A 15,238-nucleotide genomic window follows, 5' to 3' on the forward strand; every position below is an offset into this window, starting at 1 on the left:
TCAGATTTTATGCTCCATTGATGTCAGTAGAACATACAATCAGACAAGGCATAAAATTCAAACCTAGGTTTATCCCATCTCCAAGTGGCTTTGGTAAAATTAGTGCTCATCAGATAGAACTAATAATAACCTCATGCAAACCAAATCAGAAAGCTCGTAGAAGCTAATGCAGCTCCAGGAAGATGTAACAGAGCCTGCGAAAAACCAACCGTCCAAAACACATTACAAGTATAAAACAAAGATCTGAAGCTAGAGCTTTAGAGACTATTTCCAGAGTACATACCATCGAATTGGGCACAGAAATTGGGAGTACAATAATTTAGTAGCCAAATTAATGAGACTGTGCCAATGATATGAAGTTTACAAAAATTAACTTCATTGTAACAGTGCATGCATTAAAGATGCACTGAAAGAAATATTTATTATAACTTAAACTCAAGGAAGATCCGAGTAACCAAATTTACCTATGTCCAAACACAGCACAATAACATGACTGTATGCAACAAGGAAATTGAGGGCAACATGCCTAGATTTTTCCAATATTGACTGGCAGACAAGGTAACTTGGTGCTGACTCAGGATTGAAAAATAAATCTGATCGAAGTCACAGATAACGTCCTTGGAATAGTTCTGGTGGTGAGTTTTCCTCATTGCTGTTAACCTCATTGCAGCTTTTGACATTTCAGATTGCATTTCCCTGCTTTCAGGCTTCTCTTCTGATCTTCAACTCGTGTATAAACCTTTACTTGGTTCAAATTCTAAAGATTCAGTTGTAATCAGAGCATCCTCTCCAGTAGGGACTTGTTTTTCTGTCACCTCCCAGAGTTCCCCAACAATTTGCCTTCTGTTTTTGCTACTCCTTCACCTGTATACTGCACTTCAGTGATACAGTTAAATGCTAGTCCATGGATCTGGTTTTCTACTGAGGACAGGGCAAAACTGCCCCCCCCCCCACTCTCTCCTCAAGCCACTGCCAACAGCTGTGGGTCCCAATTTAAGATAGTTTACAAATGTAACTGGTACTATAGATAAAGGCAATCTGCAGTAATGTATCTGAGCTTGCAGATGACCCAAAGTGAGATAGGGATTCAAGTTTATCAGAAAATTGATTTTGCAAAGCAAGAGACACCAGTTGTGAGTAGGCAAACAAGTGGTAGGTGGGAAAAATCTAGAGAAATGCATTTTTGCAAGTAAGAATAGACGGGCAGAACTTTTTTTGTTCTGAAAAACATGGAGTTTCTAATTTTATGCTCAGATTTGGCATACCAGTACAAAGAATACGGGAAGTTAGCATTAGTTTTCAAATCCTTCAGGAGATGTGATTGTCAGTGACAAGACCAGTATTTGTTGCCCGTTATTGCATGGGCAAATAGAAATAGTGAGTCTATATTGCATTGTGATTTGGACCTTGTATCAGTGACAAAAGAAATTCCACCAATAATCTTTCTGCTATGTTGTCTGGACTCAGTGGAAGGACCACTGAACAAGCAGTACTGTCCTTCCTGAAGTGAGCTTTACAAGAATGTAGGCAAAACTCTTGCAAGACCAACCACAGTGGACTGGTCACTGGATGGCTGGAAGAGTGTATCCTAGTCATGTGCTTTTTTTCCCCCTCAACTCACAAGTAGCCAAAATTCTAAGGAAGGTCAAGGAAAATGTTGCAAAGACTCTCTGAAGCTTGACAAAGTTGACATTAAAGACTGTGAGGAGTTGCTGCCAATCATTCTGTCCCTCCACTGCATCATGCATTGAATGCAAGCAACTTAATGGGACAAAACAGTGGCAGAGAAGGAAAGAAAAGAGAAAATCCTACACTGTGGAACCCATGACCTTGAAATTTCCTGTCCCATCTTTACAAAGATCCATAGTCAAGAATCGGCCTGTTCAGTCACATGAAGACCGTGAGGAAAGTTTGTGACCCTCAGTTGATGCCATCTTAATTCGAAGGACGTTCATAACCAATGATGATGAGGCATTGTCTCAAATGCAGTGATCTACACCTATAATATTTTTACCAAGGGAGCTTCAGATTTTTTTGAAGCTCGCAATAGTGAAGGAGCAGTGACATTGTTCCAAGTCAGGATGTCATGTGGCTTGGAGGAACTGATGTTAGTAATCGGTATTGCTATTCCTGTTTGCATGCTAGTAGAAGTTGCAGGCTTTGTTACTTGCTGCACAATTCTCAGCCTCTGACTTCTTATCACCACTGTATCTATGTGGCATGTCCAATTAAGTTTCTGATCATTGGCGAATCTTCTCCAAAATGTTGATCGGTGGGCAGTTCTATGATGGTAATTGACCATTATCTGGTTCTTGTGTGAAGTGAAGAGAGCAAGTTGTTTCAGAGTATCTTAAATGATTAAGAATTCACTCCCTTACAGAATTGTGCTTCTACCTACAGCACACCTTGACTGCAGAAGCCCAAGAAGGTAACTCACCACCATCTTCTGAAGGGCAATTAAGGACAGGCAATAAATGCTACTCCATCCAGAGACACCCATGTCCTATGAGCACATTTTTAAAAAACACTATTCTAATCTTAGCTTGAAAAGAGTACGTAATTGGTGATCAGATTAACAAAATATATACAAAAACATCAGAAAGGAATAGTATAATTAAATTAAAATTCAGAGATGGCAGGTTAGGTGATGCGTTACCTGGGTGGAGGTTGTTGCTGGGTGGAGGCAGTGGAATAGTAGTGAAATCACTGGTTGTTATTCCAGAACTATAGGCATAATGGGTTCAAATTTCACTGTGGTAGATATGAAATTTTGAATTCAGCAAAAATTTGGAATAGCTAGCCTACTGGCATAATGAGGACCATGTTGTCACTGATTGTCATTGTCATTGAAATCCTTCTGGCTCACTAATAACATTTTAGGAGCAGTCAGTTCTGCCAATTTTACCTGGTCTGGCCTACATGGTAACCACAGCAATATGGTTTACTCTTAACTTCCCTCCAGGCAATTCAGGATGGATAATAAGTGCTGGTGTGGCATCTTCTGGTGATCCAGAGCAAACAAGTCTGCAGCAAGTGTTAAAGTGCATGCACCGTTGTCTTCGAGATTTAGCTAGAGGCTGAACTACATACTGCAACACATCCAGTGAGGGTGAAAGATACCTGGATTGTTTATACCAGGGTGCAAACGTACCACTTAAGATAGAGTATTCTGATTTAATAAATGGCCAGGAACATTAGGGATGCAGTAAGGAATGTAGTAAGTAGTAGAAGAAGGAGTTAACATTATGAACGGAATTGAGATAACAACGTGTAGAGCTGGATGAACAGAGCGTGCCAAGCAGCATCTTAGGAGCAGGAAAGCTGATGTTTCAGTGATGAAGGGTTTAGGCGCGAAACGTCAGCCTTCCTGCACCTCTGCTGCTTGGCCTGCTGTGTTCATCCAGCTCTACACCTTGTTATCTCGGATTCTCCAGCTTCTGCAGTTCCTATTATCTATGAAGGGAATTGACATCATTCTTCACAGCAAAGAGTCCAAACAGCTATGTTTCTTTCCTGGTGCCAGAATTCAGGACATCTGCCTCAGTCTGGAGTGGAGCTTGCACTGGGAGAGTGATGATCCAGTGGTTGTGGTCCAGTCAGTGGTAACAAAAATAGTACTGAGGTTTGCATACAGAAAATGTGGAGTCAACAGTGAATTGAAAAGCAGAATCTCTGGATTATTACCTTAAATGAATGCAAACTGTTATAGTGCTCTTAAAATTAGAGTTAAATATGTGGCTGAAAGACTAGTTTGGGAGAAGTGGGGGATTCTACTTTGTGGGACACTGGCATAGATATTGGAGAAAGTGGGGCTGTATAGTTGGGAAAGTGTACATCCGAACTATACTGGGATCAGTATTCTTGTGGATCACATAACTAAGTAGATAAAAGTTTTTAAACTGAACAGTGGGGGCAAGGGTTAAATATAGAAAGATGAGGGGTATCAAAGAGTAGAGATAAGACTTGGAAATGAGGGTTAGAAAATAGTTGGAAGGGTCCGAAGAAAAGAAACCTAAGGGTACAGTCTAATAACGGTCACAACTAGATGTTACAAAGCTTAAAAAAGATGTAACATAGTTCTGAATCTGAATGTGCATATAACCAAAGTAAATAAATTAGTGCATATTGAAGTAAATAAATGTGATTTGATAGCCATTGCAGAGCTGTGGCTGCAGGATGAAAATGGCATGTTCTCTTTGATATTCAGGGCCAATCATGAATAGGAAACTAAATAAAGTTGGGGCAGTTAATCAATTTGTATAATTATAAGGTATGACCTTGGTTCAAGAGATTTGAGGTCTAAAATCAATTTGAGTGGGGATGGGGAATAATAGGAGAAATAAAACTGGCAGGTGTGATCTACAGCCCCTAATACTAACAGTAATGTAGGGAAAAGCATGCAATGAGACCTATTGAGTGCTTGTGATTTTAAAACAAAATTATAATCATGGGTAATACTTTTGAGAGAGTTTCTTGGTGCAGCATGTTTTGGAGCTGACCAGAGAGCAGGTTAGGTTGGACTTTGATATTATATAATGTGACAGATTTAGATAATGATCTGAGTAAACGCGCCCTTAGGTAGCAGCAAACATATGGTTGAATTTTGCATCCACTTTGAAAGGGAGGAGTTTGGGTCTAAGATTAGTGTTTCAAACCCAGGTAAGGGCAACTATGTAAAGATGAAAGCTGAGCTGGTTGAAGTAGACTAGCACACTAGACTAGGGGACAGATCAATAGAGATACAGTGGTATTTATTTAAGGGTATATTTATGAATACTATAGTTTATATTACTGCTATTTTTGAAAAAAATTTCCAAAGGAAGGACCCACCGTCCATGACTAACTGAAAGATTAGGGTACACCAGGGAATGACCACAAGTTTAATTAGGAGTAGGAAATTAGTGTATGAGAAGAGTCTAGTTACAGATGCGAAAACTGAGAGTTTCTATGGCAGTTTAAAACTAGAGTAAATAAAGTAAGTGATAGTTCTCCTAGAGTGTGGATGGGAAGGAAATGGATAATGAGGAAAATAGCACACGAAATTACCAAATATTTTGTTTCTGCCTTCTTTGTAGCTGACGGGGGAAGACGGTTGAAATTCTAGTAATAGCTAGAAGTCAGGAGTGGAAAGGAGACAGCTACTTGGTAAAGTAACAATTACTAAAGTCTCTAGGTTCTGATGGACTTCATCCTAGTGTCTTAAATAGTTAATGAGGTAGTAAAAACATTGGTACTAATTTTCTAAAAGACCCTAGAGTCAGAGAGATGGATGTTTGGTGCCCCAGGAAATCGAGGGATGTAGAGAATTTGCAGAAAAATGGAAATAAGGCACAAATTCAACAGTGATCAACTTGAAAGGTGGGAATACGTTGAAGGGCATATGGCCGACTGTTTGTATTTCGTATGTTCTTTTGTAATTTGAGTCAAAAGTAACAAAAGGGACAAATTTATCACTGTGGGAACCACCTGTCACAATAATGCAGACACATTGTAATTGAGCAATACTTATTCTTGGAACAATTTTGAAAGAGCAGTCTTTGAATTTTTGTTTATTGACAAGTCAGTAGGTCATTCAAGTCATTTAGCATGTTTGCGATTATTCAGACTTTTCCAAAAATACACTTGCTATGCATGTGTACAACACATGGATAAAGACCTTACCTTGTAAAGAAAGGCTGAGTAAGTTGGATTTGTGATCCTATTGAAACATAAAAGATCCTGAAGGAACTTGATCGGATGGATATGGGAAAAATATTTCCTTTCACAGGAGATTAAACATAAGAGACACAGTATAAGCATAAGAGGCATTACGAAGTTGGGTAGAGTTCATGAATTAGAAGGCAGGAAGCTGGAATTTGTTGGTGAAAATGATTGTGGGGAGAAGACTGCTGTGGTCCCTTTTTAAATCCCTGTGCTTTGTGCATCTGTATTAGTAAGCCTCCAAGCACAGACAGAGTGCCTGAAGAGAAACATATTTTGTATGGAACAACCAAGCAGCAAATTTTCCAAGACCAGTTTGAATTTGGCCAGTTAATTTAAAGGAAACCCCTAGAAACAGAAGCCAATTGAACTTAAATCTGATGGTGTTGACAACCTGAAACCAATCCTATTATAAGAATTTGATTGTGTCATTATGGGTACATAACGGGAGGGCTTTTGGAAAATCAGAGTCAACTGCCATTTGCCAGAGTTAGCATCATTCACTTATGTTCTAATTTATTGCTTCTTATTAATTGGGTTTGTATTAGTGGGGAGAGATAATGGGAACTGCTGTGTTCATCCAGCTTCACACTTTATTATCTTGTATTAGTGGGACTTGTTTTTATTTAAACAGCAGTCCAGTAGAATTTACACCATTTGGGAGTAGTTAGTAGTCTAAGGGGGAATTATTGGTTTTTCGGCAATTTTGTTAATTTGTTCATTGTTGGGTTAAACAAATAGATCATTTCTTGTAAAGTGGAAATCAGGGATTTTCTTTCTTTTAACCGCGCTTAATACATTACAAAGGGATAGACTAGCTTTTCTGGGTGTTTTAGGCATGATTATTAGTGGGGAGCCCTTAATCCTGTCATAACAGTCAGTCAGCTTGTGATTTAGTTTAATTATCAGAGGGTTTTGGTTATTCCCTGTCACAGTAGAGGTCTCCATTTTAGATTACAATGAAAATTTTCCTGAGGGTTGTTACTGGGTTTCTTTTCCATAAAATTCAGTTGAGGCTTGGTCATTTAAATTTATTCAAGGCTAAGTTAGATACGTTTTTCATGGTCAAGAGTCCAGGACTATGTGAGGCAGATAAGAAAGTGGAGTTGAGACCACAACCAGATCAGCCATGACTTCCTCAAATGGCAGAGCATGCTTGAAGGGCAAAATTACCCGCTGCTGCCTTTGTGTTCCAACGTGGAAAAGACCATGTGAAAGTTCTTTATTTATTCTTTAGCTGAAAGTCTCAGTATTTCCAAAACAGCATACTGTTTAATTCTGTGACTTTGCTTTCTTGTAGGTAAAGCTGAATGTTACAGCAACTGGACTTCGGTAGCAACAAAACAGTGCATAATGACAGGTATGTGCACTTAATCTTTTATACTTTAGCTCAACTTAAAGGCCACTACAATGCCACTTTTCTATACCATATTTCTCTCCCCACACCAACCTAACTTTGACAATTGATTTCCATACACGTCTGGCCCTTGGGTGTAAATGCAGTTCAAGTTGTAAATTAGTTAACATTTTCACCCTAAAGGTGCAACTTTGTACTGTATGGTCTCATTTGAAACAGTGCTTTGCATCTGTGCCTGATAGGCGTCAACTGGCTTGTAGATAGCTCTTGTCTCCTGTAGCTTCGTCGTAGGCTATACTGATGATGTCGCCTACATGGTGACGAAGCGTCTCAACAAAAACTTCCTCAGTGAGCAAGTCAACAACCTCATCCACCACCCGAACTACAGTTCTTTGCCAAAACTTTAAGCATTTACAAACTGGAGGGAAGAAGAAAGGAGGAAAATGAATTACAATAGTTTTTAGCAGGTTGTTCAACTAATCTAAACTTTTCTGTTCTAGAGGGAATCAGATTGTCTGGAAGACACAATAGAAAATGAAGAAATTACTGGAAATATAAACTGGAATCATCAACACTTGCTGAGAGAACTTCGTATCTGTACATACTGTAGAGTTTTTGATGGAAGGAATGTATCTGTGACCATCTTAGTGAATTTTGACTATTTGTGAAGAAAGCTAATTTAATGATGCTTTTTTCTCCAAAGCTAAAGTTTGCTAAATATTTCCATAATGAAGTCATTAATGTAAAGATCTGTGTTCCGTGTTGTAAGTGATGTTGCATTGTTGGTTTTCTGTGATGGCTGTTTTGTTTTAATTTGGCCATGCTTTCTTAATGCCTATAAGTGATCATTATGACATGAGCAGTGCTTTAAACTGCTGTATTATTTCCTACCACCACTGTGACAATCTAGACTGTGTAATCCTTTTGGTTTTTCTCTTACAAAGTATTTATAATAATGGGTGCTGAGTGTACTTAATCAATTAGTACTACTCAATTTCCAAGTTAAAACTGGCAGTTTTACCCCAGAAAATAATCAATGTCTAAGTGAAATTCAAGCAAAGAGTTCAGATAACAGTTTTTGTTCATAGCTAAATCCTTAATATAGCATACTAAAAACAGAAAATGCTGGAAGTACTCAGTAGGTTGCACATTTATAGAGAATATTAATTCTTAAATTCACACCAGTTTAGTTTTATTATGTGAAAAATGTTGCTTTTGTTTTTAAAGACCTTCAAACAAAGTTCTTGTTTTTGTTTTATTTTTCGTGCCATGGCTGGCAGTCTTGTACAGTTTTGCTTTGGGTGACCACTGTAATAAAAGCTCAGAAGAATCTGAGCTGGAGGTGACTTAAATCTGCATCCACGTGAAGTCTGATACTAATAGTGGACTGGTAGAACTTGAAGTAAATAGCATTGAAAGAAGCTGGGTCCTTAATGTTATAAATGTCTTCGCTGGAGTAGTGCCAGGTGACACAGGATACTTCATAATACTATGATGTATTCTGTATAACTTCCAGATCTTCAGTTGTAAATTGCATAAAACTTCAGTCATCTGCATATGATAACTTGGTTATGTTGCAAAAGAAAACCTGGGGAAATCATTGCCTATCCAGTTGTTCTGTTGCTATGTTAATGTTCTTTATCCAACTTTCACTAGCAAATGGTATTAGGTGGCCACCCCTGCTCAATCTTGCCTTTCAAAATGGAGCTACAATAACTTCATGTTACATTTTAAAATAAAATCTTTCTGTTCTGACCAGATTCTGAAAATTCCTGGAAGATAAAGAAAATTTAGGTAAGGTTTACTGTTCAAGATTTTCTTTATCTAAAGGAATGTCACTTGGCATAATACCAAGTGAATTCTAAATTACATAAAATACATCTTGCACAAGAGCAGATCATTTTGTCTGATAGTCTGTGGTGACATTTATATTTCACATAAGCCTCCTTCTAATCATTTTTTTTCAGCTTTTCACATCTCTCCTCCCACCTACTTGTCTAGTTTGTTTTGATAGCAGGTAATTTTATACCTTTGAAAACATCTATGTAGTGGCGTGCTCCACACCCTAACCATTTTGAATATAGTAACATTTCTTTATTTCCTGAGAGGATTTATTCGGAATCGTCTTGAATTATTGGCCCCTATTTTTGCATTGTTCAGAAGCCTAAACATGGAAATCCTTTTTATTGTTTCTGACGGTGGGGGGTGGCGGAAGCATTCAGTCTTTCCCTTTAGTTATAATCAATTTTTGGTCCCATCCTCAAACCATTTTTGTACTTCTTTCCGGTACTTTTATGTCTAGTTCGTGGTGTGAAGATTAAAAAATGAATGTTACAGCCACATGACCAGAGTCCTGTGTAGGTTTAACATATTTCACTGTTTTAATTGCTTTGCTGACATGCTTTATTGATTGATTTTCACCTTCATTGTTGGAGCTCGTTGGTCTTCTACCACTACTTTTTTAACGAGGTATAGAACTTGTTTGTGTTCTCCCTGCCAAGGAGTATCACCTCACATTTTATTTAGTGTTCCTTTGCCACCCACCTGCCCAATCAGCAAGTGTCTAAAAACATTGTGTTGTGTTCTTCCTCAGCTTTTAACTGTACACCAATTTCATGTCGTTGTGAAGCTTTGATTATTGAGTAACTTGTGATAGAGTCCAATCATTTACTGAGTTATGACTAACAATGGTCTTTGGAGACACTGCTTTCATATTTCTTCAATGTGAATAACTATTCTTTAACACTACTGTCTGCTGCTTGTTTTTAAGATTTGCTTATTCATCCAGCTATTTGTCTTGACTCGGTGTGCCCAACAGTTGTCAACGGCCTTCTGTCAACTACCTTAATTAAACAGTTACACTTCATTTCTCACTAAAAGTAAATATTTCTATTATTGCTGATTAAACTAAATGGGTTGATCTCTTAAGATATGCTTCTTTAAATGTGTAATTTTCATCTACAAGTACAAGACACAGAATTAAAATAGAAAACCTTTTAAACTACATTGCTTACCACTTAAATTGAAAGGAACAAAAGCTTCCTCTTCAGGATTAGAGTTTATACCTTCAGTTACAGTATTGCACAGCATTTGCCAATTATTACATGAATCCCTTTTAAGATGTTGACTAAACTCCCAAAATTACTTAATGTATGGTTGCCTTTTGCTTTCTTCATCTGTTGGATTTCTTTTGATGTTATTTTTAAATGAAGATGTGTTCAGAGTAGCTGGTGAATTAGACTATGGTCCTCCACCTGTGAATTGAGTTTTAGTCTCACCAAGTTGTTGATCAAGTGTCCTCTGTCTTTTAGTTACAGAGAAAGAGTATGTTTATCCCAGCAATTTTAGTCAGTTCTTAATGGACACAAATCATGGCATAAAACTCCTGAATTGCCATTACATTTGTATTCTTGCTGGGGGCATTAAGATTGTTGCAATGGAATGAGGAAAACTTTAGACAGGAAGCAGCACTCTAAAGATGCTACTGGGGCACGTTTTGGAGTAGAGTTGAAAAAAAAACTTATTTGCTGCAGCTAATCCATGTTGGATCTCGTCTCGATGTTTAATGTTGCCATTAATTTTTTAAATGCCAAACAAAGCCTTTTTTGCTCACCAACATTTAATATTCTTCCTGAGAAGGATCACCTGGTCCTGAAGCATTGACTGTTTTTTTCCTTCACGGATGCTGGCAGACCTGCTGAGCAACCTTGTTCTTGTCCCTGTGTTTTAATATTTCTCTCTGGATTCGCGCAAAATTTACAGAAAGATTTGGAAAAAACTCTCTTGCTAGTTCAAGTCTTAATCTTCATGGCTGTTAGCATTTCATTATGATGACAGAATCAATAGGAATATCTTTTAGAACAAGATATTTGCATTAGTTGTCATATCTGCTATTCTCCATCCGAGTGCCATCTCTGCTATGTGAAAAGACATGGGGGGGATATGCCCTCTACAAAGATTTAACATCAGTGCTTACCTGTCAATGAATGCAAGTCCTCAATTTTTTTTTACATTTTGTTTGGCACTGAAATTGTTCCAAGTGCAGAGCTAACTGAAGCACTCTTAAGGATCAAGATAGGTTTGATTAAAGCCATTCACTTTTTAAAAAAAAAATTCCTCTGAGATCAAAATGAGCTTTAAAATACAAATTGATATTGGAAATGCCATTTGTGTGCCTGCCACTCTAACTTTATAATATGCCCTTTTATCCTCTGTTCTAAATGCACATTTTTAGAATTTAGTGACATCACCAACCCAAGGAAACCTAAACAGATAAATAGAAAGCAGGACATAACACCAGCGCTTCACCGGAGGCTCACTGATGATGTTGCCTAGAATGGTGATGAAACATCTGAAAACTAACCTTCCAGCTCAGCGAGCAAACTCACATCCAGGCACTTAAAAACAGTTTTTAGAGAAACAACAGAGGAAAAAAGTTTAGGAAGCTGGTAATTTTAGTTTATTGAATATCATGTATATTTTTATTTATGCAGACATATGAAAGAGAGGGGGTGGGGGCGGTAGTATTGCTCTGCAGAAATCTTTTCCTCCTAGAGTTCCAGCTCATTTTTGTTCATCACCCTTCAAAGAATATTTTGATTTCCTTCCACTAGTTCTGCACTCCGTGCTGATGCATATTGTCTTTTTTTCTCCCTGGCAACACCTGAAATCTAAAGGACAATAAGAATTTAATTAGATGGTTGGATTCATCCCAGGTGCATCTGTTTCCGAGTTGACAAAGCTAGCCAATCAAAGACCAGTGACCAAACATGAGAATTTATAGTGTGGTTTGATACCAGATTGCTGCTTATGCCAATGGGAATAACTTGTCATCATTACTCGTTGTTACACCTCACTGGGATAGCACACCAAAAAATGAATTCTTCAATTTGCCAAGTTGACACAAAACTTAGTTTTGTAAATATGCAAGGGTTCCCAATTTACCTGACTATCAGATCCAGATTGACCAAGCAGGAACCAAGTTTCTGTACTTAACAAGAATCACTACCTGTTACAAATAATTGGACTCTAGCTACACGTAAACAATTATAAGCTGTCTGCCTCTAACTGCTAATTAAAATGCTGACCCTCTTATAAACCTGACAGTCATGGGGTAGGGAGGTGGGGAAATATCATGGGTGTTATGTCAGAGGGAAATACTGGGGAAGTAATTCAGCTTTCTTTGTTCCCAGTGTTTTCTGAGAAAATTTCTTTTGCTGATCAGTGCTGATTCGTGATTCAGTTTCTATAGATGTTTTCATTTGTTCGCGGCATGCGCAGGATGACACTTCACACTGGTAAAGGTCTCTATTAATTAGACGTCACTGTTTACAGCAACAGCTGAAGGTAAAATTAACTGGCTTTCTTTACACTTAAAGCCATTCCTTCTGCAGAGAACAAACATGGCCCCCAAGCTTGCAGAGATCCATGGCTTCTCACTATATTGTTCACAACCCCAGGTTATTCAGCCGTGTGGGAGCCAATCATGTGGTGGCAGCAAGCAGAAGCTGCTTCTCATTGATGTTCTGTGGACTCAATCACTTTTTTGGGTTGTCAAGATATAATTAGTGAGGAGCCACAGGGTTCAGTCTTCATGCCCCAGCTATTTAAAATGTAATGACTTGGCTACAGGAATAGAAAGTACAATAACCAAATAAGCAGATGGTGCTAAAATAAAGGGAAAAGTAAGTGAATGTCCAAAATTTGGCAGACGCTTGACATGGTTAAGTGCGAGATTATCCATTTTGGTAAACAGAATAAAAGTTAGCTTAGTGCCTAAATGGAGAAAACTTCAGAGTGCTTTGGTGCAGAGGGGTTTGGGTGTCTTCATGCAGGAATTGCAGAAAGCTAATATGCAGGTACAGCAGGTAAACAGGAAGGCAAATGGAATGTTGGTATATATTGCTAAAGGAATAGAATACAAAGGTAAGAAAGTGTTGTTGCAACTGTATAAGACTTTAATGAGTCTCTTGAGGGATTTACTTGCATTGGAGGCAATTCGGAGAAGGTTCACTGGTTCCAGAGATAAGGGGGTTTTGCCCTATGAGAGGAGATTTAATTGAAATGCATAGGATGTTAAAGGGAATCAACAGAGTTGGTGTAGAGAGGATGCTTGTTCATCTGGCATAACCTAGAATGAGAGATCGTTAGTTTTACAATAACGATAGCAGATTTAAAGTGGAGATTAGAACTTATTTTTCTCAAAGGGTTGTGAATCTGTGGAAACCTGTACCCCAAAATCCAGTGGTTCCTGAGATGTTGAGTAAATTTTAAGGAGGAGATTTGATTTTTAATTAGTAATGGCTTGAAAGATTGTGGAGACCAGGCAAGAAAGTGGTGTTGGGGCTGAAGTGTGATCACCCATGATTGTATTAAATGGTGGAGCAGGTTTGAGGGACTCTATTGTCTACTAATGCTAGTTCTTATGTTCTTTTTAATGAAAGAATTTCATCTATTCCATTCAAAATGAAGGATTTAAAAAGTGGGAGGCATTTTAATCATGTGTAATATATTAGTAAGAACTGTGTATCTTGTACTTTTGACAACAGAAGTAGCTCAAATAAGAGGTTTGATTTCTATAATTGCTTTGGAAATGACATAGAATCTTAGCTGCACACAGTTGCTTTAATAACGTGTATTATAATGTACTTATTCCAGTCAAATTCGAGACAGCAAACGAGGGGAGAAAGGAATAATTTGGTAACGGACAAGATGGTACTTTCATAACTTTTGATTTTAGTTCAAATTTCAGTGGTTCAAAAATGAAGAGAGATTTCTACTGATTAGAGTGTGTGTGTGTGTGTGTGTGTGTGTGTGTGTGTGTGTTATTTGAAAATAGTCTACTTGTCTGTACCTCTCCTTGCCATTACATAGATTCAGTCACCAAAAAAGTTTAATTGGGAACACAAAACCATTCATCCATGTGCTGTGTTGCCCTATGGTTCAAATAATTATTGCTCTTGATACCTTGTGGAAAAGACCAAATTGATTTGATAGATTTTAAATGTGGGCGAATGTCAGCAATTTTTGTTTTTTTTATTTTGGCCTTTATAAAATCTCTACAGTGTGGTAACAGCCCCTTTTTTGGCCCAACCAGTCCACACTGAACCTCCAAAGCATCCCACCCAGACATAACCCACCTTTATCTACACATCCCTGAACACTACGGGCAATTTAGCATGGCCAATCCACCTAGCATGCACATCTTTGGACTGTAGGCAGAAACCAGAGCACCCGGAGGAAACCCATGCATATAGGGGGAGAGTGTGCAAACTGTGCACAAGACAGTCGCCCGAGGTTGGAATCGAATCCGGGACCCTGGTGCTGTGAGGCAGCAGTGCTAACCACTAAGCCACCATGCTGCCCCATGCCTGTTCATGATTTATCGTGCTACCAATAAGTAGGTCAGGCATTCCTCTCCTGATCCACCATTTGTCAGGAAGGATCCCCAATGAAATACTCTCCCAGTTTCAGTTGGGCATTGATAATTCATTACATCGTCTTGTCTAACCATTTCACTGCAAAAGCTAACGGCAATCACATGTACTTTACTCGCACGCTGTGATTTACAGTTTCCAGTTTACGGTTACATTAAAAACTAATTTAATTACAAATGATAAAAAATTTGTAGTGATTGCAGTGTAAACCAGAGAAGTGGCTAAGATTTTTAAGTTTTTTTTTTAGAAGTTAGATTCACTGAATTCCCTTCAGAAAACTACATACATTTCAATTAATTTTTTAAAAAATGATCCCTTAAGGGAGATAAACTAAATCGAGCAGAGCAACTACCTCTGATCAATTAGATGCATAAAGAAGTTAGTCATGCATCATAGAAACAGACCCTTCAGTTCAACCAGTCCATGCCAAATTATAATCCCAAACTAAACTAGTCCCATTTGCCTGTTCCTGGCACATATCCCTCCAAATCTTTCCTATTCATGTATCTACCCAAATATCTTTTAAATGTTGCAATTGTACCTGCATCCACCACTTCTTCTGGAGTTTGTTCCACACACAAACCACCCTCTGATGGTGTTTTTTTTAATTTGCCTCTTGCTTTTTTTTTTAAAAAGTCTCATTCTTCTTTCTCCTCTCACTTTAAAAATACATCACAGAGTCTTGAAAATCCCCCATTGTAGGGGAAAAAATAACTACCCTTAACTCTATCGATGCCTGGTCATT

The 15,238-nt window shown here is 38.1% G+C and overlaps 1 protein-coding gene across 6 annotated transcripts in view; it reads left to right on the forward strand.

The window, feature by feature from the left end:
• Nucleotides 1-9,985, forward strand: part of LOC125464259 (protein-tyrosine sulfotransferase 2-like) — an 83,266-nt gene extending 73,281 nt beyond the window's left edge. For all 6 annotated transcript variants that reach the window (XM_048556536.2, XM_048556537.2, XM_048556533.2 and 3 more), the window contains 2 exons: nt 7,001-7,060; nt 7,558-9,985. In XM_048556536.2, coding sequence (XP_048412493.1) covers nt 7,001-7,036 — 36 coding nt within the window. In that variant the 3' untranslated portion in view covers nt 7,037-7,060; nt 7,558-9,985. The remainder of the gene's footprint in view (nt 1-7,000; nt 7,061-7,557) is intronic.
• The last annotated feature ends 5,253 nt before the right edge of the window (nt 9,986-15,238 follow it).

Source organism: Stegostoma tigrinum, chromosome 26, assembly GCF_030684315.1.
Source record: "Stegostoma tigrinum isolate sSteTig4 chromosome 26, sSteTig4.hap1, whole genome shotgun sequence".
Lineage (NCBI taxonomy): Eukaryota > Metazoa > Chordata > Chondrichthyes > Orectolobiformes > Stegostomatidae > Stegostoma > Stegostoma tigrinum.